A 24,138-nucleotide genomic window follows, 5' to 3' on the forward strand; every position below is an offset into this window, starting at 1 on the left:
CAAACGGTGGTGAAAGTTCCACGGAGATCTAAAATGCGTTGCTATGAGAGAGAGAGACGGGGGTAGGGTTGTGGACCTTTTCTCGGACGAGATAACATGTAAGTTGATTCTCAGAAAACCACATCAAAGGAGCGTCATTCTTTTTCATCCATCCATCCACTCAGCTGCAGTGAGAACATTGGATACCACCACTGCGAGGCCCCAGGCACTGTGAGGGTCACATGGAAGTAACAGCCTCAGTACTCGCTCTCAGTTCTATCAGGAATGCAGACATACACACAGAGGAGTGTGTTCACACTTGCTTTGAAAAAATAATCCAAGCCCAGAGAGAAAGATCGCTGTGGGTGGAAGTGATGGTGAGGAGATGGAGTATGGCACTTGGAAGAAAGGGCAGTATTTGAATAAGTGGAAAAGACGACGTTCTAGAGAGAATAATGTGGGCAAAGACCTAGAGGTGGGAGGGAGCACGCACCAAATGCTTATAGAACAAAAAGTAGATAATTCGAAAGGTGTGTGGTGAAGGGGAAGAGAAGAGAATTATTTTGGTTCTGACCAGGGTAGGCTCTGACCAGGGAATCAAACACCAGATTAAGAAGTTTGGCAAAATGCTAGTTATTGGGAATCACTGGAGTTTTTCAGGAAGACTACCTTAAAAGCAAAAACTTGACTGAGCCTGGTTGCATATTCAAGAAGAACTGGTGAAGGGAGTGAAGAATGGGGATTAGTAAGGAGCTATTATGAGCCAGGGATGACAAAATAAAGACTGGTATGAACTGAGTCATGTCACCATCACCGCCACCACCAAACTTGTATGTGGGGGCCCTGACCTGCAATGTTGACTATATTTGGAGATGGGGCCTCTAAGAAGGTAATTAAGGTTAAATGGGGTCAGAAGGCTGAGACCCTAATCCAGTAGAATTGGTGTCCTTACAGTTAGAGGAAGGGACACCAGAGCTCACTCTTGCTCACGCGCTCCCACACGCTCCCTCCCTCCCTCCAAAAGGCCGTGCGAGGACACAGTGAAAAGGCACCATCTGCTTCAGAACTGGGAAAAATATATTTCTGTTGTTTAAACCACCCAGTCTATGGCATTTTGTTATGGTAGCCTGAGCAGACTAATACCAAGACATTGAGCTGATGGAATTCGTAAGAATAGAAAAGAAGGCAAACTCCAGAGACTTTACTGACAACGAATCCCTGGGATGAGGCGCCAACTCAATGAGGGGCCAGAGAGCCAGTGAGATCAAAACCAATTCCAAAATTTCCATCTTGGCTATCAACATACATATGAGAATGGGGAGCACTCCCAGGAAAAATAAGGCTTGTTTATAAAAAGGATTCTTTACCAGGATTCACACTCTCTGAGGCCCAGAACCTTGGGTCTAGAAACCAGAAAGTATCCATGCAACACCACCACTGGCATTTCAGCATCACCAGAACACGGCTAGGAGGTGAGGGATAGAAGGCCTGGATCCTCTTCTGCATTCACTGCTGGATCTCTAGCACTCAGATCCAGAGACAGCACGGGTTCATTACCTGTTGAATGAATCCCTGACTTTTATGAAAATAACAGATCTGTCCACCTCTAGGTCCTCCACACTAACAAGTACACGCCCCCCCCCCCTTTCCCAGTGTGGTTAAGAAAACAGTCTCGTCAAGACTTCCTTGGGCTTCCCTAGGGTTTGGTCTACACAGGGATAAGAGTATCTTGCTTCATGGCCAGATTGCTAAATTCAGTTTTTTGATACTTCTGTTTCAAGAACAGCTTTCCAGCCCTGGGATTTTACTTCTTAACTAGTTATAGGTGCCTCAAGGCTGCAGCTCACCCAAGGGGCCTGCATTAGCACCTTCTGAGGTTCTGATGTCTTAATCCTCTCCCTTTGGCTGCTAGGGCTGTGAAAGGAGGTGTTCTATGAGGCTTTTGGCAGAAAGTCTCTTCCTTCTCGGAGTTTGACATTTGCTTAGCAGCATGGCACTTCCCGTGTTACACCATTAAACATCTCCAAGGCAACAGTAGCTGGGGACATGACTGATTACATCTTCATACCTCATATGATGTGGCTTATAATAAATTAAGTCAGATATAGGAGACTTTCCGGGGTTCTCCATACCAGCAGCTGTTAAACGTCAGCATATATCAGAAGTATCCAAAATACAAATGGCAGGGCCTGAGAATTTACATTTCTAACTAGTTCCTACATGATGTTGATGCTACTGATCCCAGGTCACACTTTGAAAACCATTGCTATACATAAAGTAAGATATTGAAAAACAAAAGCAATGACTAAGAAAACTCCTCATCGGTGATATGTTATTTTCTGAAGCATAATATAACTTGTATTTAAACCTGAATCTTTGTTCCACAGAGGAATGTCACAAAGCACTATCGGCCACAAACTGATAAGAACTGTAAGATTGCAGATCTCAAGGAGGTCCCTCTGAGCCAGGGACTTTTAAGGACATGACTTCAATGTCCTCACCTCCCCTGGGCCATGGGAGGAGGGGTGGGGGGCTACTTGCAGAAGTAAACTGAATGCTTAAATACACACCAGCAGAAGTACGTAATTTTCAGTAGAGTGATTTTTTTTTCTTAGTATACAGCAGTCAAGCCTAGGATGACAAAAGTCCATTAACTTTTAGGAGGACTAAATAAAGTTCCAGGAAGCAGTGGCCTGGGGAGCCAGGGAAAGGAGAGAGTCTACTATAAGTACACAAAGCAGATAAAATTATTTTCAGAACATTGGTTGAATAATAATGATGGAAATGCTCACCACTTGGGAGGAAGCATACCATGTAACAGTCTTGTACTTTATATGTTCTCTCTTTGTATAAAATCTCTGCATGTATGATGTATCTCTGTATGCTTCTCTTCTTTTACCCTTTCCATATAAAATCTCTCAGCATCTCCTCTCTGTTTATATTAACCTGAACCTCCCACCTAGCATGGCTGAGTAATCACTTGCTTTCTCCTGAGCAGGGAGCCATCAAACTTTTATAGGTTATAAAAATCCTACGTAACCCTTTGCAAAAATATATATGGCTAAGGCTATATATACTGCATTTCTCACAGAGATCCAGGAGATTAGGTTTAGATCCTTCTTAATGGAGGACTTTTTAAAATTACCAACATAAACATCAGCATAAAAAGAAAAAAAAACCATTCTAGATTTTAGAAATGAAAATGACATGTTAGGGAAAATGTAGTATAAGAATTGTCTCTTGTTAAATTAAGAAATCAAGCCGGTATTTAAGATTTTCCTTCTCTTAACATTTTGTGAAAGCTGGAGGCCAGCCACAAAGTCCATACATTTATAAGGCATGTTAACCATTCAAGTGCAGAAAGTTCTATGAGAAATTCATAGCCCAATACAATTCAGATGGCATAAATATCTGCATTAATTATACATTTAAAATCTTCTGTTTCTCCTGCACATACAGTGGTTTAAAACATATATAGGGACTCCTGGGTGGCTCAGCAGCTAAGTGTGCGCCTTTGGCTCAGGGCATGATCCCAAGGTCCTGGGATCGAGTCCTGCATTGGGGTCCCCATGGGGAACCTGCTTCTGTCTCTGCCTTTCTCTGTGTGTCTCTCATGAATAAATAAAGAAAATCTCTTTAGAAAAACATATATAACAATGCGTTAGAGATGCCACATCTACAAGTTATCTGCATCTTGGAAAATATAAAAAGCAAGCCTTGAATGGCCCTTCTTTGAACTCCAACCATGAGCGGCTTAGAAATTCACTGGGAAAAGGTCTGAGAGCCATTTCATAAACAAAATACTATATCAAAAAGCCACGTGAGTCCCAGTTGGAGTGGGTATGTGGGAAAAGAGAATAAGGCATAGGAATCATTGTGGGAATACAGACAGTTCTGCAATAATAAACACAAACCATGCAGTGCAGTTCTTTAAATTTATTTGAAAAAATCAATAGTTTCTTTCTTTAATTATGGAAGAAGAAAAAAGAACACAAAACATCTCAGATTATATCTTCAAATTTAATAGCAACAACTTTTGTGTAGGATGATGAATAAATATTTGTAGAATGGACTTATTTCTGGCCATGATGAAGAAACAGGGACCCAAAATTTACCTTCCTTCCACTAACAACTAGAAAATTAGATACAACATATGAAACAACTATATTCAGACATTGGACAATAGGTCACTCAAGACTGTATACCCTGAAAGAAGAGAAATAGATGAGATAAAATATTACCTCAGCTTTCACCCTGGAGGTGCATTCCACACCTTGGAGCAGGGAAGAAATCCCAGGCAGGGTCCAGGGGTTTTGCTAAGCTGCAGTGACAGAAATCAGAGTCTGGAAAGGTGTATGTGACTAGGTGTATGTGACTCTAGTACTAGAGTAGCGAAATTCTAAGCCTCCTTAGGCGTGTTGTAAAGCTGTTCAAGAAGTAACTCCACAAGTTTTGTGAGTGGAAATGTGTAGTGCTCAAGTCACATTCTGCTTTAAGAGGTTGTAACAAATACAAACCAATTTTAAAAAGTTCTGTGAAAATGTTTTGTTTGGGGGGGAGGGGAAGTGGGCATTCTAGATGACAGGGCAGCCGCAGGATGTAAAAACTTTAGTGTTGGCATGTGTTAGGGATGAGGGAGGTGGCGGACGTTGACGCCCTGAAGTCTAAGCGACCTTGCGGTGTGCGCTCCAGTGACAGCCGCGGGGTGGTGAGCATACTGGGGAGCGTCCCACAATGTGCATCCTCTGTGTCCTGTGTTCCAGTTCCTCACGGATAATTATTTTCTTCTTAGGGTTTTCATGTCCAAGCTGCTTTTTTTGTAGTATTTGTAAAACCTGCTTTATGTCCTAAATATAGTTCCTTAATACCTCAAAAAAAAAAAAAAAAAAGAGTTTCAGAGAGAGGAAGCTGTACTTACAAGGCACTCTGAGGAACATGTGAAAGTTTACTAAATATTAAGACATGCATGAATAGGATGAAATTCCACACACCAGGAAGAGAGTGACTGGAAAGCTATAAGCCAAACACTTCACGATGCTCACAATGAAGTAAGAGCCATCAAGATCTCACCAGCCAGAGTGGAGAGTTCTTGTTGATCACTCAGGGCATTCAGTAGAGAACCCAGTGGGCCATGCCTTAAGAGTAAGGCTAAAGAATACTTAGAGAAAAGACTATTCCAGACCTACCTTTAGAAGTTTAAAAATAAGCCTTGAAAGGATCGTATTGAACCAAATTAACTTAGTTCTCTCCCAGAACAAAATCCAACATTCTTCAAAGAAACAAAATCTAAACACAACGATGTAATACTCCAAATGCATAGCATACATTCAAAATTACTGGTTATGCCAACAAGCAGAAAAATCCAATGAAAGATTACCTAGTGGAAGTAGAAATAAGAAATTCGCAGATAAAAACGATATGCATTATTCGAGTATTGAAAGGAAAACATGAACACTGTGAGAGGAAAAACAGACGATTTTTTAAATAGAGCCTCTAGAAATGAAAAAGATGAGTTCTGAAATGAAATAGACAATAGTCACTGACTAGGACTAAGAGCATATTAGACGTTGAAAAAGAAAAGATTGGTGAACTAGAAGACATGTTAAGTAAACTATTCAAATTAAAGTGGGAGAAAAAGCTAAAGAAAGACTAACAGAGCCTCAGTGATGCACAAATCTAAGAAATTCAGCAAAACTCAAGCTGGATAAACTAAAAGCACATCACACCAAGACAAAATAGAATATAATTTCTGAAAACACTGATAAAAAGAAAATCTTAAAAGGATCCAAAGAAATAGGACATAGTTTAAGTACAGAGATAAGAATACCAGACTTTTCTCATAAGAAACTATGAATGTCAGGGGCACTTGGGTGGCTCAGTAGGTTAAGTATCTGCCTTCGGCTAGGGTCATGATCCTGGGGTCCTGGGATCGAGCTCTGCTGAGCAGGGAGCCTGCTTCTCCCTCTGCCCCTCCCCATTCCCTCAGGCTCGTGCTCTCTTTCTGTCACTCTCTCAAATAAATAAAATATTTTTTAAAAAAAGAAACTTAGAAAGCCAGAATTAAAAAGAGAGAAATCTTCAAAGTACTATAAAATGAAACTGTCAACCTATATACAGGAAAAATCTTTCAAAAAATGAAAGTAAATGAAGACTTTCTCAGACAAATAAAAAATTGAGAGAATTCATTACTAGCAATCATTTACTATAAGAAAAGTTCTAAAAATGCTTCAGATGGAAGGAAAATGATACAAGTTAGAAATGTGACTATATCCAAATGACTGAAAAGCATTAAAATAATAAATATGAAGGTATATATGGAGACTTTTTATTCCTTTTAAAAGATAATTAACTTCATAACAAAATTAATAACAAAGTATTGTGGCTTTTTTGCTTTGTTTTGTTTTTAAAGAAGGAGGGGGGATGCAGAAGGAGAGGAGGAAAGACAATCCCAAGCAGGTTCCACACCCAGTGCAGAGCCTGATGCAAGGCTCAATCTCACAATCCTGAGATCTCACAAAGCTGAAATCAAGAGTCAGACAGTCAACTGACTGAGCTACACAGGTGCCCCTGTATTGAGGTATTTATAAAATATATAGAGATAAAACTAATGCCAAAAATAGTATAAGGATGGGAGGGAGTACATAGAAGTATAAGATAAGATTCTTACATCATACACGAAGGAATAGAGAGTTCAATGGAATAAAGTAATGTCCAGACATAGACTAACAATTTTAGGGTTAATTAATTCTCTATCAAAGTGCCAAGATATTAATGGAGAAAGTATAGTTTCTTCAACAAATGGTGGTGGAAGACTGGACATCTATATGCCAAGAACAAATAACACTATGCCATTATCTCTCACCATACACAAATATAACTTGAAATGGATCTGAGAACTTAAGGAGCTAAAACTAAAAGACTTCTAGAGGTAAACTGGGGAAAAATCTTTATGAATTTGAGGTATGCAAAGATTTCTTTGAAAGAATGTAAAAAACACGAATCATAAAAGAAAAAAAATTCATAGGTTGGAATTCATCAAACTTTTAAAAAGTCTTCTCCTTTAAAGATAACTTTAAAAAAATAAAAAGGCAAGCCACAGGCTGGGAGAAATATAATATATTCAAAGACTTAGGAAAAAAATAAAAGACTTAGGGACGCCTGGGTGGCTCAGTGGTTGAGCTTCTGCCTTGGACTCAGGGTGTGATTCCGGGATCCGGGATTGAGTCCCGCATTGGGCTCCCTGCGAGGAGCCTGCATCTCCCTCTGTCTATGTCTCTGTCTCTCTCTGTGTCTCTCATGAATAAATAAATAAATCTTTAAAAAAACAAAACCAAAGACTTTTATCCAGAATATGTGAAGAAGTCTCACAGTCAATAATCAGAATACTTAATTTAAAAATGGGTCAATGGGCACCTGGCTCGCTGAGTCGGTTAAGTAAGCATCTGTCTTGGGCTCAGGTCATGACCCCAGGACCCTGGGATAGCAGAAAGCCTGCTTCTCCCTTTCCCTCTGCCCCTTTGCCTTCACTCCATACACCCTTCCCAACTCATACTCTCTCTCTGTTTAAAAAATTGGATCAAAAATTTGGAATAGACACTTCACAATTTAAGACACTAAAAGGACAAAAAGGACATGAAAAAAATGTGCATCATCATTAGTCATCAGTGAAATGCAAATGAAACCACAATGAGATATCACTATACATTCACTAAAATGGCTAAAAAGTAAAATACTGACCACATCAGGTTAGTTAACAAGGATGTCGAGCAACTGGAACTTTCATACATTGCTGATGGAAGTGTAAATTAGTGAAATCATTTCTGGAAAACAATCTGACAATTTCTTATTAAACATACACTTACCATACAATCATGACATTTCATTCTGGGCATCCACCCCAGAGAAATGAAAACACATGCCCCCAGATTTGTCCATAGCAGCTTTTTAAATAACAGCCAAAAAATGGAAACAAGCAAAATGCTCACTAGCAGGTGAATAAAAACATTGTGATACATCCATAAAATAGAATACTATTCAATGATAAAATATGACAAACTACTAATACAAATAATAATGGGGGAAATCTCAAAATCATTAAAGGAGATACAAGAAAACAGACACTAAGGGCTACATGTATGATTTCACTGATATGAAACTCTAAAAAAGATAAATCTAGCCTATTGGAATAAAAATATTAGTGACTAGTTGGGGACTATGGTTGGCGCTGAGAATTGACTGGGAAGGGGTATAAGGCGATAGAACTGTTCTATATCTAGATTGTGGTAGCAAATATATGGACATACTATGTGATTATATACTTTATCAAGATATACACTTTAAAAGTATATATGTTACACTAATAATGAAGCAGCAGAAAGAGAAATTAAGAAAACAATTCCATTTATGATTGTACCAAAAATAATAAAATACCTAGGAATAAACTTAATCAAGGAGGTGAAAGATTTGTACACTGAAAAGTATAAAACTCTAATTAAAGAAATTGAAGATGACACAAACAAATGGAAAAATATTCCAAGCTTATGTATTAGAACAAGATATTGTTAAAATGTCCTTAATACTCAAAGCAGTCTATACATTTAATGCAACCCCTATTAAAACACCAACAGTATTTTTCACAGAACTAAAACAAACAGTCCTAAAATTTAATGGAAGCACAAAAGAACCTGAATAGCCAAAGCAATGTTGAAAAAGAAAAACAGAGCTGCAAGTACCACAATTCCAGATTTCAAATTATACTACAAAGCTGTAGTAATCAATACAGTATGGTACTGGCACACACACACACAAAAAAAAACCAGACACACAAATCAATAGAACAGAATATAGATCCCAGAAATAAACCCAGTTATATGGTCAATTCATTTTCCACAAAGGAGGCAAGAATAGGCAATGTCTCTTCAACAAATGGTGTTGGGAAAACTGAGCCACTTTCTTACACCATACAAAAAAAAAAAATTTTTTTAATGGATTAAAGACCTAAGTGTGAGACCTGAAACCATAAAAATCCTAGAAGAGAGCACAGGCAGTAATTTCTCTGAAACTGACTGTAGCAACTTTTTTCTAGATATGTCTCCTGAGGCAAGGAAAATAAAAGCAAAAATAAACTACTGGGACTGCATCAAAATAAAAAACTTCTGTACAGCAAAAGAATCAACAAAACTAAAAGGCAAACTACTGAATGGGCAAAGATATTTGCAAATCAGCATATCTGATAAAGGGTTGCCTTTATATCCAAAATATATAAAGAAATTATAAAACTCAACACTTCCCAAAACAATCCAATTAAAAATGGTCAGAAGACATGGACAGAAGAAGAACAAAGAAGACATCCAGGTGGCCAACAGATACATGAAAAGATGCTCAACATCACTCATCATCAGGGAAATACAAATCAAAACTCCAATGAGGTATCAACTCACACCTGTCAGAAGAGCTAAAATCAAAGCCACAAGAAACAACAAGTGTTGGTGAAGATGTAGAAAAAAGGAACCCTCTTGCACTGTTGGTGGGATTGCAAATTGGTATAGCCATTGTGGAGAACTATATGGAGGCTCCTCAAAAAGTTAAAAATAGAAGTATTCTATGATCCAGCAATTGCACTACTAGGTCTCTAGTAGTAGATACTACTACTTTTTTATTCACCTGCTAGTGAGCATTTGGCTTGTTTGTCTTGTTTTTATTCACCTGCTAGTGAGCATTTGGCTTATTTGTCTAGTAGTAGATACTAGGTATCTACTAAAAGGATACAAAAACGCTATTTCAAAGTGATCTATATCTATATCTATATAGATATATCATGGAATATTACTCAGCCATAAAAAAGAATGAAATCTTGTCCTTTGCAATGACATGGACGGAGCTAGAGAGTATTATGTTAAGTGAAACAAGGCAGAGAAACCCAAATACCATATGATTTCACTCATATGTGGAATTTAAAAAACAAAACAAGTGAACAAAGGAAAAAGAGAGAGAAAGATAGAAACCAAGAAACAGATTCTGAACTATAAAGAACAAACTGATGGTAACCAGAAGGGAGGTGGGTGAGGGGGTTAGTGAAATAGGTGATGGGGATTAAGGAGTGCACTTGCGATGAGCACTGGTTGATGTGAGGAATTGTTAAATCACTATATTTTACACCTGAAACTAATACAGTACCATATGTTAACTACACTGGAATTAAAATTTTAAAAATTTTATGGTGTATATTTTATTGTATATAAATAATACCTAAAGCTTTTTTTAATTTTCAGCATTTGCCTGATATTATGAACTGCAATATGTCCTCCAAAATTCTTTTTTTTTTAAAGATTTTATTTATTTATTCATGAGAGACACAGAGAGAGAGGCAGAGACACAGGCAGAAGGAGAAGAAGCAGGCTCCATGCAGGGAGCCAGATGCAGGACTCGATCCCAGGACTCCAGGATCAGGCCCTAGGCCGAAGGCGGCGCTAAACCGCTGAGCCTCCTGGGCTGCCCAAAATTCTTAAGTTGTAGCCTTAACCTCCAATGTGGCTGTATTTTGAAATAGGACTTTTAGGGAGGTGATTAAGGCTAAATGTGGTCATAAGGGCCCAATAGTACTGGTGTTCTTATAAAATGAGGAACCCCCCCCCCCATATAGTTTTTCATAATGGCTGCACCAATTTGCATTCCTACCAACAGTGCAAGAGGGTTCCTTTTCTCCCCATCCTCACCAACACTAGTTGTTTCTTGCGGTCTTGAGCACACAGAGAAGATACCATGAGAGGACACAGTGAGAAGGCAGCCACTCACAAGCCATGAAAAGCAGTCTCACAGAAACCAACCCTAAAGTCACCTTGATCTGGGGCTTCTAGCTTTCAGAAATGTGAGAAAGTAAATATCTGTGTTCTAGCCACCCAGCCTGCAATATTTTGTTACAGCAGCCCGAGTAACACACCTGAGCATCAAGCATAAGACAATAATTAAACTCATCATTCCTTACTAATCATATTATTCTTAGGACTGTTATATCTTCCGCTCACTGAAGCTTTTCTAGAATACATATTGAGAGATCAGCATTTGCTTTAATTCCATAAAAGGTCTTCACCAACAGGTAGCCAACATATCAGAGAGCTGGTTAATGTGTTAGACCTGAAGTGATGATGGGAACACAACTTTCAGGCCTGTAAGAGCAACCACTAAAACCTAAACTAAGACGGACATTTTTGGGGCCAAGCAAGAGGAGACAGACTGTAGGAGCATCTCGGTCACATCCCAGTTGTGTGTCAGATCTGATATTAGTGAAAGAATTGCTTTCTCTTGGCTTTTTGTTGAGCCTCACTTGGCACTGGCACAAAAACCATAAATTGTGGGCTTCTCTCTTTTTTTTTCTCTACCATCTCATTTATTAAATGAATTTCTGAAACCAGTGATTCCATTGGTTCTCATCTTTCCACTGATCATGGTTCAGTTATCAAGAGCAATAATTTTTAGCTGACAAACTATGATCCATCCTTCTCCTTTAAAACTATCTTAGGGGAATTCAAATCTGGTATTAAGAAAGGCTTCTAAGGGGAGGTGAGCCTTTATTCTGACCTTGGCTTATTGAGAAGAGCCGTCACAATCAATGCCTAGCCTCGTATCTCCCTTGAAGGCTCTCTCTTCCAGGAAAACCAAGGGCAAGAACTTAGCCAGACCATGGTCACTCTCAATATCAGCCCCAATCATCAGAGTTAAATTCATGAAAAATGCATTAGAATACAAAAGGACAGGGGCCAGGAAGCAAAGACTAAAGACTTATGACAAAAACTGACACCATGTTAGTGGTGCAAGGGGTCTAAGGGATATCCTACAGTTATCTTAGAGTCTTTCTCACTCCATCTCCTATCTGTCTGCAAATCTTGTTAATTTTATTTAAAACTTAATTCAGAATCTGACCATCATTCCCCATCTTCACTGCTATCATGTAGGTCTGAGCCACCACATCTCTCACCTGGATATTGTGATGCCTCCTAGCAGGTGCCTTAGCTTCATCCTGACTCCCCTCGGGCTCTTCTCAGTGAGGCAGTGGTTTGGGGGATCCCCCACCACCACCAGTTGAAGTCAGATTCCATCACTCCCCTCTCGCTAGGTCTTTATAGCAGGTCTCAAATGTCAGGCCTCCATGACCTGGCTGGCCTTGGTCTCTACTGCCATCCCCTTGCTCATGCCCTCCTTGCCACACTGGCCTTCTTGCTGCACCTTGATCTCTTGAACATGCAGGGTCTTTGCATCTGCTATTCCTCCCACTTGGAATGTGCTTTTTAACTAGCCACATGGCTTCCTTCGGGCCTCAGCTCAAATGTTCCCTTTTCCAGGGAAGCCTTCTCTGACCACCTGATTTAGCAAAGAAGCATTCCCTGGCCCATCCTGGGGAGTCCGTATCGCCCTTTCCTGCTTTACCTTTCTCCCTATCTTTCCCTAGTTTCTCCCTAGGGGGCTTTCTCCCTAGCACAGATGGCCAGCTGACCTTCTTTCTCTCTAATTTTCATTCTTTATCTTCTCCCCACACCAGAGAGTAAGTTCCAAGAAGAGAAAACTGTCTGGCACATGTTGGATGCTCAGTAGTTACTTGTTGCACGAGCAATGGAAACCTGCCCCTTCTACAGAGGAGAAGTTACAGGGAAGAAGGGACCACCCTGGCAGTCTGCATCCTCCCCTGCTGCTCACAGCTCTTACCGACCTCCAGATCCTGCATGGACAGAGACAGAGAAAAGGCCTGCGACCAAGCATGTGTCCCTACACACAGGGCTTGGGGAAGGAACAGGAGGGCTAGCTACACCTGGACCAGGTCAGAGAGAACATGTATGTCTGTGAGGCAGGTAGGGGCCCATGATGCAGTGGTCTCTGAGCACCCCGTCCCTCCTCCTGAGAGCTACGCTCTCCACCGGCGCTTCTCACCAGTGGACTGACCAGGCTGGTCCAGCATGACAAGATGTTGATTCTCTCAGCCCTCATTTCACCAAACTGAGACATCTGTGATTACACAAAACATCATCACTTTGCGTGCCACTAAGAAAAACATGCTGCCCATTAAACTATGACATGATGGTCTAATGACAGTACTAGAAGATACAGTTGGTCCCACTAGCCTCTCACAGTTTTGAATGTCTTCATCTATACTGATGGATTAGGTCATTTCTCCTGCCTTTAGTTTAGTTATTTGACATGTGATAGGTAATCCTTCGGCACGTATCTCAATAACAAAGCATAAATCTAGCTTTCTGTATTGGGGTTATCTTTTCTTTACTGAACACCCTTGGCTGCTACTTTACAAAAACAAACAAAACAAAGCTGAAACTGCATCATCCTCCAATGACAAACATTTGCTTTATCAATATCAAATTTATACCCTATTCTCTATTTCCTTGACTACCTGTGTAGCTGTGTAAACAGTAACTTTTTGTTTCAGTGCTGAATCACAGTGTAACCTTTTTGAAGTCATCTTAATCAGCAATTAAACTCAACCTGTGGATTATCAACAATCCACCCACCTGAACCGAAAAGTTGAAAATATCAGAAGTTAAAACTGAGTAAATACATCTGCAGGTGATGACAAGCACATCACAACTGTTGCCCGGCCCACAGCAATTTAGAAGGTGCTGAGACTCCCACCCCCACCCTCCAGGGATGGCGGTCACAGACTCAGACTGCTAATTGACACACAGGGCTTCAGAACAGGAAATACAGGGTGACAGTGTCTGCTACCTCATGGCAAGGCTGGCAGCTACCCCCGATGCAGAGTCTTGGCCTCCATGCACCACGTGGGGAATGCACACGCTGGCTAGGAAGAGTGCGTGGCTCACCTTGTCTGAGAAAAGCCACTGTCCTGGTCTCCTACTGGCTTGTGTACTGCTCCAGGCCTGCGGGCCCAGAGCCCACAACGGCTCCAGGCTCTCCCACCCCTGGTGCAGGCCCAGGAATCTAGAGTTTCAATAATCAATACAGATCATCCACCCCAGCAGTAGAGCAATCCACGCTTATCATAACTCCTAATGTTTCCAAGGGAAAGATGCTGTCAGAAGGAAAGTCGGCAACTGTCCTTCCAGGCCCGTCACTGGGCAAAGGTTCCAGGCCTGGCTCTCAGGCACTGACAGAAAGACACCCCCTGATTCTGGGGCCAGTAGAATGGGAAAGGGAACGTCTCAGAAAAACCAAAGTGCTGCTTTTACATACTGCTTTAACAGTTTGAGGCAACTAGGGGAGAATTGCCTCGACAGAAATGTGGAGAATAAAGGGCGACTTAAGGGGATAGTCCCTCGTGTTCCCTTTCAGTTCACAGATCTAACTGTGAACCTGTGTGACCTAAACGTGTGTGAGCTATTGGGAGGTTTACGGTGGTCACATGATCACTCTCCTCCTGAGGCATACATGCCTCCCTGGAAGCCCCAGAGCTCAAGCAGCAGGCCCTCTGGCTTGTCTGTGCCCTGAGGGTGCAGTCGGAGACATCACATGGTGCCTGAAGGGCTCCAGAAACCCCTGAAGTCACACAGAATAGAGGCCACTACTTTGACCCCCTGGTATGTGCCACACACTCACATATTTTAGCTCACTAGTTCCCCCGCTAACCCTATAAGTACAATTCTTCCCATTTTACAGGCGAGGGAACATTGCTGGTAAGGGGCAGCCTGGGATTAGGGCTCAGGCAGCCGACTTCAGGATTCAGGCTTTCAACCACCGTGCTCATCACCTCACCCACAGCCACTGTCTCACGTTAAATCCAGCGTCACTAGCAAAAGGTTACTTGATGCAAGTAGTCACACGGGGTCACTTTAAAACAATGCCCAGGGAATTCAGAAAAACAACACTTTGGGTTGGTCAGTAGGCAAGGATGAGAAGTGGAGAGACAGGTGGCTCTGTGATGTGGCTTCAGAAACACTCCGGCCTCCTCAAGCAAAAACAGGGTGACTGCACCTCAGAATGGGCCACAGTGACCGAGACAGTGGATTATGGGCTGACTTGTTTCCCCATAGGTTGAATTATGTTGAATTCCTAGTGCCCTTCCCCCGCCACAGAACGTAACCATATTTCGATGGGCCTTTAGAGATCATCAACATTAACCCAGTTTATTAGGCTGGATCCCAATACAGAACATTGATGCCCTTACAAAAAGAAATTCTGGGGGGTGCCACTTGATTAAGCATTGGATGCTTGATTTCGGCTCAGGTCAGGGTCTCAGGGTGTTGAGATCAAGTCCTACATTAAGTCCTGTGCTTAGTGGGAGAGCTCTTGAGATTCTCTGTCTTCTATCCCTCTGCCCCTCCCCCTGCGCACATGCACCTGCTTGCTCTCTCTACCTTCCTCTCTCAAATGAATAAATCTTTTAAAAAAAATTTTTTAAGAGATTGTGACACAGACACACAGAAGATCAAGTGAAGATGTAGGGAAAAGATGGTGAAAGGGAGCAGAATGCGCTACCCCAAAATACGCCTCTTTAGCATAAGGATTATTTTGAGCAGATTATTTCTTAAGGAACTGCAGACACAAAAGAAGGTCTGAAAACAGAGTAGCAGTTAGCCTTTTGTACGGGGAATTTACATGAGAAAGGGATCTTGTACCAGGAAGAAAGCTACTACCGGAGAGAACTTTCCTCTGAAAGACTTATCTGCAGGGCAACCTTTGTTTACCAAACAACCACTTTTCTTACCTTCCCTTGAATTGCCTTTTCCCCTTGGAAACCCCAGACTCCTTTCCCTTTCCTTAAACTCAGGATACTATATAAGCTGCAATCACGTGGCCACCTTTTGACAAGTCTCGTATCTTTGTGGGGCCTCGGGATGTGCGTAAGTATGTGCACATGATTAAAAACGGGTTTTTCTGCTGTAGATTTGTTTTTTTTAATTCAGGGGGCAGGGTCTCCGCCAAGAACCTAAAAAGACAGAGTGAAAATTATTTTCCTCCTCTACGGTGGCCACCTACAAGCCAAGGAGAGAGACCCTCAGAAGAAATCAACCCTGCTGACATCTTGATGTAGACCTTGTGGCCTCCGGAACTGTAAGAAAATTAATTTCTGTTGTTTAAGCCACACAGCCTGTGGTACTTTGTCATGACAGCTCTAGCAAACTAATACACAATTCTAGGTATTTATCATACCCTTTCCTCTTTCTGGACATAGGAAAACATTTTCTACCCTCCCTCCATTGGGGTGAGGTCCCTGTGACTAGTTGTGACCAAAGGACCATAAATAAAAGAAAAACGCTTCATTCCTGGGCTGAGGCCCTTAACGGCAGGTGTTAATTACTCATGGTCCTTCTCCTCCTCTATTGCCCTGGGACCAGGAAGACAGTATGTTCTAGATAACACAGTTATCAGATGACAAAGCTCCTGTCGGCATTGCTCCCTCAGTGACTATGTGGGGCCGAGCACTCTGTTAACCTGCTTTGGTCATATAATATAAGAAATAAACTTTTTTTTTTTAAGCCACCGAGGTTTCAGGGTTAACTTGTGATTGCAGCATAGGCTAGCCTCCCCTCCCCTCATACAGCCTCAGAAAAGACAGACTACCAAAAACATGAGGACTTCATGTGCCATTAGGTGAAACCATATTACATTTTTGTTTTTGTAGGTAAAAATGCTCACATATGTATGATTTCATTTGTTCAACCTCTAATTGCACATATTTGCATAAACAACCTTAGAACCAACAAGTTGTAACCACCTCTAGTTTACAAATAATACAGGTGAGGCCCATTCAGATTCATGGCTCACCAAAGCCCAGAAACATGTTAGCAGAAGAACTGGACTCCAAACCAAAAATTATATTTCTTTTTGTGAAGGCAAGTTGGCAATACCTATCAAAAAGTACTTATCAAATGGTAAGCATGCTCTTTCACCTAGCAATTCTCCCGCTAGGAATTTACTGACCAGAAATATCTGTACAAATGAGCAGAAATATTTAAATAAGAAGATACACTATGCTAGCAATATGTATGATTGTGAAAATACAGAAATAATCTAAGTGCCCACTTAACGGGAATTGGTAAAATAAATTATGGTTCATCCATAATCTCAAATCTACATAGTTAAAAAAGTTCACATGTAAAAAAAAAAAAGTTCACATGTTTGGTCCACATGACAAAATACCCAAATCATATTATATAGAAGTATCCTGATAAAAAGTAGGGAAAAAGAGTAAATCAGCCCTCATGAAAGATCTCTTAATCTCCATGCACTGAGGTGTATCTAGTACCTGACATTTGGTAGACACTTTTTGCCCTCCCAACCCTCTCTTGCATTTTGCTTGAATCATTATAAATAAACCCAAGTAGGTGATCCAACTCTACTACCTACCAGCTGTAGGATCTCAGGCCAGAAGTTCCCACTCTCACACCTATAAAAACTGAAAGAAATAATAGCGCTTCCTTCCAAAGGTGTTGATAAGATTACATTAGACCATGTACATCAGGTGCTTAGAAGGATGCCTGGCCCATAGTAAGTGCTTAGCAGATATTTACCATTATGGTCACGGTAATGAAGATGCTAGTCATCCCTGGAACCGGAAAAAACAAGGTTTCTTGCAGTTTCTGTTGTATCTGCTTATGCTTTCTTTTACCTCTTTAAAAATATATATATCTAGTAAGAAAACATAATAAGTCATTCTGCTCATTTCCCTTCCTGAAATTAAATAAAAAGAAACTTTTTAAAGCAGTGCTTATCCCAATAAACTCTAGCAACGTTAGATGTTGTAATATTTAATGTGGCTTCTAAAGACAATTTCATTATTTCATTACCAAACCGATAAACTGCTTTTCTGAGGAGTTAATCCCAGTTGGGCCTGAGTCATCCCCAGGTAAATAAAGTTTTTATCAGGGTTAACGTAAAGTACCTGCACTAGATGTGCAGCACACCTGCCCTCTTCCGCTGAGGGATCAGCTTGGGATTTCTCCTCTCCTGGTTTCTGAAACACTGTACTGACAGCAAGGGTCTTTCAAATGCACAGAAAGGGCCTTCCACATGACCACACGCTAACTTAAACGGGACTTTCTATTTGAAGTCCTACCCGGTGCACTGTAAGTATTAACCAACCGGGCTTATCTCCACAGACCTTAAGCCTAAGAGACTTGTGTGCCTCTATAAACAGACTGCAATTAAAATTCAATTCACCCACGATTCACCCACCATTCTGATCCAGTACCTCTTCAGTCCCTGGATGCTCTGGGAACCAAGTCTAAAGCAGGATGCAAAGCACTAGTGAGCATTTGTAGGCTAAGCTTGGCATCTTGCTGCTACAGTGGGCCCCAGGATTAAAGGTTCTTTCTGAGCTTATTGTAGGGGCTGAGTCCCGGCTTTTGCGGAGCTTCCCCAAAGTTTCACAGCTGGTCAGTGTCACCCTAAGGCTGGAACCCAGGACTGGCTTCCCAGTGAATGCTCTCTCCGCTGCTGCCGGATTATCATTCTCCCGTTTCTGCTTCTTGGAAAACCGAGCAAAGTTAAAATAGCTCATTGGAGGTCAGAGGGGCAGGTGATGACATCCCAGGTGATGACATCCCGGAGGCCGAGTCCTCAGCCTCCCCGCCCCCACCGGCCTGTGTCGATGTTTTGGTCGGGGAGAGTGTCTCTTCTAGGCGGGTACCGGGCGTGTAGCTTCAGGTTGTGCCACCCGCTGCCCGCGGGGCCGGCGCCCCCACGCCTCGGGGCGGCCGCAGCAGGTGCCGCGGGGGTGCCTCGCCCGCAACCCGCCCGCCCTCGCCCGCCGCCGCTGCCCGGCGGCCTTTCTTCCTGGGGTTGGCGACTTGGCCGCGGGGACCGGCGTCAAACTGAACCAGTTGGGCCAATTCTGAAGCCGAAAGGACGAGCGGGGCTGGTCGTGGGGTACCTGCGGGCGCCCGCCCGCCCATCTCCTGCACCAGCCTGGCCGCGCCTCCTCGGTCCTGGCGACGGGGCGCACTGGGGGGCACCTGGCGCCCGCGGTGGCCCCGGCTCGGAGCGGCTCCCCCGCCTGCGGACGCCTCCCACCCGCCCCCTCCTACGCCCGGCGCGGGCGCCGTCCTGGCACCCACGGCCCGTCCCCCCACCCCCCACCCCGGAGGCGGGCGCTTTGAAGCTCAGGCGCGCTGTGCGTGGCCGCGGGCACCGTCCCGGAGCCGCCGCCTTGTGACAGCGGGCGCCCAGCGTCTCGGAGGCCGGGGCGCCGCGGGAGCGCGCGGGGGCTTCTCGCGCAGGACCCCCTGCCTTGCTCCCGGTGGCCGGGCTACTGGGGGGTGGCTTCCCGGGAGGCAGGGGCGCGGGGGGCTCGGGGTGCCGCAGGGGCGGGGGGCGCGGGGCGCGGGGGGTCTGGGGGTGCAGCAGGGGCCGGGGGCGCGGGGGGCTGGGGTGCAGCAGGGGCGAGAGGCTCGGGGTGCAGCAGGGGCGGGGGCGCGGGGGGCTGGGGGTGCCGCTGGGGCGGGAGGCTCGGGGTGCAGCAGGGGCAGGGGGCGCGGGGGGCTCGGGGTGCAGCAGGGGTGGGGGCGCGGGGGACTCGGGGTGCAGCAGGGGCGGGAGGCTCGGGGGGGCTCGGGGTGCAGCAGGGGCGGGGGGCTCGGGGTGCAGCAGGGGCGGGGGGCGCGGGGGGCTCGGGGTGCAGCAGGGGCGGGGGGCGCGGGGGGCTCGGGGTGCAGCAGGGGCGGGGGGCGCGGCGGCCGACGGTGCTGCGGGCGGGCCTCCGGGAGGCCGGGAATGGGGCGGGGGCGCGCGAGGGGCTCACCTGGCGGGCGCCCGGCGGGCAGCGCGTGTGCTCCATGCGGGCGGCGGGCACGGCTGCCGCCCCGCCCCGCGCCCCGCGGCCCTTGAGGGTCTGGCCGTCCGGGGGCCTCCGCCGGCGCCTGAGCCTCTTAGAGCCCGCGCTCCCCGGGCGCGCCCCGGGCGGGCGGGTGCCTGGGTCCTAGCGCCCTCCCGGGGGCGGAGCCCCGACTGCGAGCCGGCCTGGCGCCCCCCTAACTGGCCCGCGCCCGGCCCGAGGGCAGTGGACGCCCGCGCGGCCCCGCCGGGCGCAGCCGGAGACCGGGGCTCCCACAGCCCGCTCTCTCCCGCTCGCGCCCGCCAGGAAAACACCGCAGAAGCCGACTTGCCTCATTCTGCACCAAATTCGCGTATGGTGCGATTTTAAAGAGATTCTAAGATCAGAGACCTTAGCATTATTAACACGCCCAACGTAGCATAAGGAAATGAATCGGGACGCCGGGCGCGCCCAGCGCTGCAGCACCTGCCCGCCTGCGGCCCAGGGGCACCCCGGGGCCGGGGTCCAGTCCGCGTCGGGCTCCGCGCCTGGAGCCCGCCTCTCCCTCTGCCTGGCTCTCTGCCTCTCTCTCGGTGTCTCTCATGAATAAATCAATAAAAAATAAATAAATAAAATATGATTCGCCCTCAAAGTGAAGAACTCCTGTATTCAAATGAATATCTAAACGACACCCTGTTACGTCTGTGCTGGGGGGCCGGAGGGCGGGTAGGATGATCCCTCAGTCGCAGTTAGTGCAGACAGTTCACCAGCAGTGGATCAAACGTGGACCAAGCCAAAGGTGCTGCCCCCGTCTGCCCCCCGCCCCCAATCTGTTTGAAGAGCTGGAATCAAAGGTCTGGGCAGATACTACTATGAAGCTTGCAGGCATTTTTTAAAAGCAATTAATTGTACCTACTTTAATGCTCCAGCTGTAAATAAGCCTGGCTTCTTGCTTGCGGTTATGATCACACCTGCCCCATACCTAGCAACTTCAGGGTGGAGGGATTTCTAACAAAGACCTAGAGAGCACCTTCCCTTTCTCGGCTGCCCACAGGGCTGAGTCAGTCCAGTTAAAACCAAGATCAACAACAGCAATCTCTTCCGGCTGACTTTCTCATCCAGACAGGCTGATGAGATTTCTAATGCCAGAAAAGGAAAACAAATCCTATGAAACTAGTCCATAGGACATGGGGACACAGAAAGACAAACATTATTGTTTTGGAGTTAGCCATAATCTATAAAGGCCAACAATAAGGCATGACAGCGGTATGAATATAGCCTTTATAGTCTTTTTCTAAGGAGCTCAAAGTGTTTTCCCTCAAAAGCACTCCTCTCTGTGTGGACAGAGTCTAACAGTTTTCCCCAACTCCTGGTGTTCATACCTTTATGGAATACCCTCTCCTTGAGTGAGGGGGAAGCCCTGTGACTTTCTTCCCATCCGGAGCAAATGGTGACAGGATGTCACTTCAGTGCTTATGTTAAATAGCCCTGCTGGGACACTGTCTCTTGCTGGCTTTGATAGAGGGAAGAGCCACGTTGAGGAGGCCCATGTGGCAAGGAACTGAGAGTACCTCTGGCCAAGAGCCAGTAAGAAACTGAGGCCCTTAGTCCAACAGACTAAAAGGAACTAAGTCTTGGCAACCACCAAGAGAGTTTGAAAGAGAACTCTTCCCTAGTCAAACAGTGAGATGAGACTACGGCCTCAGTGAACACAGGGGACCCAGTGAAGCCATGCTCAGACTTCTGACAGAAACTGAGACGTGTGCTGTTTTAAGCCAGTAAATCTGTGGTAACATGTTACGCACAAAAGCAAAACTAACACACTTCCTCCTTCCACAGATGAAAAAGTGAGGCAAAAGGGGAGGCGAAAGGTAGAAGGGCTAAGGTCATTTAAATTGGCAGCGAAGTCCATCATTATGTCATACTCATCTCCTTTTCAAGCCCTGTCCAGACAAGGAAAAGCAAAACAGCAAAGACCTCAGGAGGTGAAAGAGCAATTTCAGACTGAGATTTGGTGGGGGTAGAGCAACAGAAGAACCTGAAGAAAGTCTGAGGCAAAAAATAACCCAGCAGGTAAAAAGATGCTTTGAAAAACTCAAGGTAAATTGACCCAAGCAAAAAATACACATTTTCAGAAAGAAAAGGAAATAAATTAAAAGAAAAACAGGAAAGAAAAAAACTAATAACAAAGAGACAATGAAGAAAAAGCAAAGACACTAACTCCTCTGAATCTCTAATTATTTATTAAAGAAAAACAAAAACCATATTTTCCCCTGTGAATGTGGGGATTTTCCAGAAGAGCTGCTCAAGAAGTCCTAGCAGGCTCTCTGCATGTAGCACATGCCTGAGACGGCAGGTTGTCTACAGTTCCCAAAATATTGCATAAAATCAGATGGCATCTCAAAAGTATCAGCCAGAGTTTGGAGGGCTTGCACCCATTTGTTGGGTTTTAAGCATCTTTGGATGCCTAATGTTTCAAGGTTTCCTATCCCACCCTGGCTGCACAATCGAGCCTGACACTTAACCCCTGGACATTTCTTGTCATGTACCTTTAAGGGTATTATGGTGTGGTGTATGATTTTCAAAGAAAGGGAGAAGAGGAGGGAGAAGGGAGGAAGAAAAAGAAAGAAGTTAGGAGAAGGAGAGGGAAAGGACAGGAGGCAGAAAAAGCAAGAAGTGGAACTGCAACAAAGGGAAGGAAAGAAATAAGAAAGAGAAGAAAAGCGAGAAAAAAAAAAAAGAAGAAGGGAAGAAACCAGAGGCACAGAATTTGAGTCTAGCAGGATATACCATTTAGGGTCCTTTGAACATGTCACCGGTCATTCAAGACTGAAGATAATGTTGCTGACAAGCTGGTGCTCGTGTAATTGCCACAGTATGAAAGATCAGGACAATCAGGTGCTACCAGTGTTTGATAATTTCTAGAGATATTAAGTCCATCGCTTTATGATCATCAACATCATTGGCAGCCCATGTATTAAACTCCTTTTGTAATTCTCCCATCTAACTGGCATAGCATCATCCCATTACCCCTAGAGATAAGATGCCCTTGTATCTGAAGAGAGGACACAGCGTCAAGTGGCTGCCATACATTCCTTTAAGTGTGTTTGAGAGCTGAACCTCTCCCACTCTTCACTGATACTTACACTACACCCAATATACCTATCAATCGATCAAGGGATTTCTAAATAAAAGCAAATTTGCTCAATTTCATAGTTGGCCCTTGAAAAACACAGGTTTGAACTGCCAGGTTCCACTTACACATAGATTTTTTATCAGTAAGTACAGTACAGCATACTATGAATGTATTTTCTCTTCCTTATTATTTTCTTAACACTGCCTTTTCTCTAGCTTACTTTATTGTAAGAATACAGTATATAATACATATAACAGACAAAATTTGTGGTAATCGACTATTTATGTTATCAGCAAGGCTTCTGGTCAACAGTAGGCCATTAGTCACTAAGTTTTGGGGGGTTCAGAAGACTAAGAGGAATAGAGAGGTAATATAACAATCCAGAAGTTGCTAAGGAGAGCCTAAAGAAGAGCACTGGCCTTAGGAATGGAGGGGAGGGGGAGAACAAGAAAGATACTTGGGAATGGAATAGGACTTGGTAATGGATGAACTGTGAGTGGGTGACTCCTGGAAGCAGTACCTCCCGCTAAGACAGGTGCTGCGAGGTGAGTGCAAGCACCTCAAGTGAGCAGTTTGAGTCTGTTAGGTCTGAGGACATGGAACACACAGGAAGATGTCTAGCTGATAAGAGGAAACAGGTCTGCAGGTGGTGGGAAATATTTGGGTTGGAGCTACAAACCCAGCCATCAATACACAGATATGAGAAGAAGCACTCAGCAAGAGAGTTAAGGATCCAGCCTCAAGGAGCTTCAAGAGGTGAACACTGAGAGGATTGGAGAAGGAGACTCCAGCAGATGGCAAGTAAGATAACCTGCCCTCTAGCTAGAGGTTGATTCCAGCCTTTTTCCAGGCAAGGACATTAAAACTCAACACTTTCAATGGAGAGTTACTTCCTAACAGAAGTAAAGTTCTTTCAGAAAATGAAAGACAGCTCTGCACGCATGCGCACTCACACTTCATCCAGCAAAACTTTCCAGGGCTGGAAGGTTTCTCATCCTTTAAAAAATGAGACGGGGAGAGGTAGTAGTTTAAAAACATATTTCTGTTTTCTAAATTTATCTAAGAATTAAAATGCATTTCGATCAAATTCCTACAAGTTTAGTAGGCTTTTCAAAATATAGATATAAAAGTATAGATACAGAGAAATTAGAAAACCATTGCCCTTAGATCCTGACCAACACTCTGTTGCTGCCCCCTCCACTCCACCCCTCCTCGCCAATTTGTTTTCCTCCTATCACGAGTCCTAATACTCAAGTTAAAGACAAGAAATGTCCCAATTAACAAAACCTCTGGGAATGAAGCAATTTTG

At 44.1% G+C, this 24,138-nt stretch overlaps 1 protein-coding gene across 3 annotated transcripts in view; it reads right to left on the bottom strand.

Moving 5' to 3' along the window:
• PDE8B (phosphodiesterase 8B) overlaps positions 1-20,049 on the bottom strand; it is a 276,868-nt gene extending 256,819 nt beyond the window's left edge. For 2 of the 3 annotated variants that reach the window (XM_041752398.1, XM_041752397.1), the window contains exon 1: positions 19,682-20,049. In XM_041752398.1, the coding sequence (XP_041608332.1) occupies positions 19,682-19,717 (36 nt within the window). In that variant the 5' untranslated portion in view covers positions 19,718-20,049. Of the gene's footprint in view, positions 1-17,453; positions 17,502-19,681 lie in introns of those variants that run through there. The other variant, XM_041752396.1, reaches the window with a different exon arrangement.
• Between the last annotated feature and the right edge of the window lie 4,089 nt (positions 20,050-24,138).

Source organism: Vulpes lagopus, chromosome 4 (assembly GCF_018345385.1).
Source record: "Vulpes lagopus strain Blue_001 chromosome 4, ASM1834538v1, whole genome shotgun sequence".
Taxonomy (NCBI): domain Eukaryota; kingdom Metazoa; phylum Chordata; class Mammalia; order Carnivora; family Canidae; genus Vulpes; species Vulpes lagopus.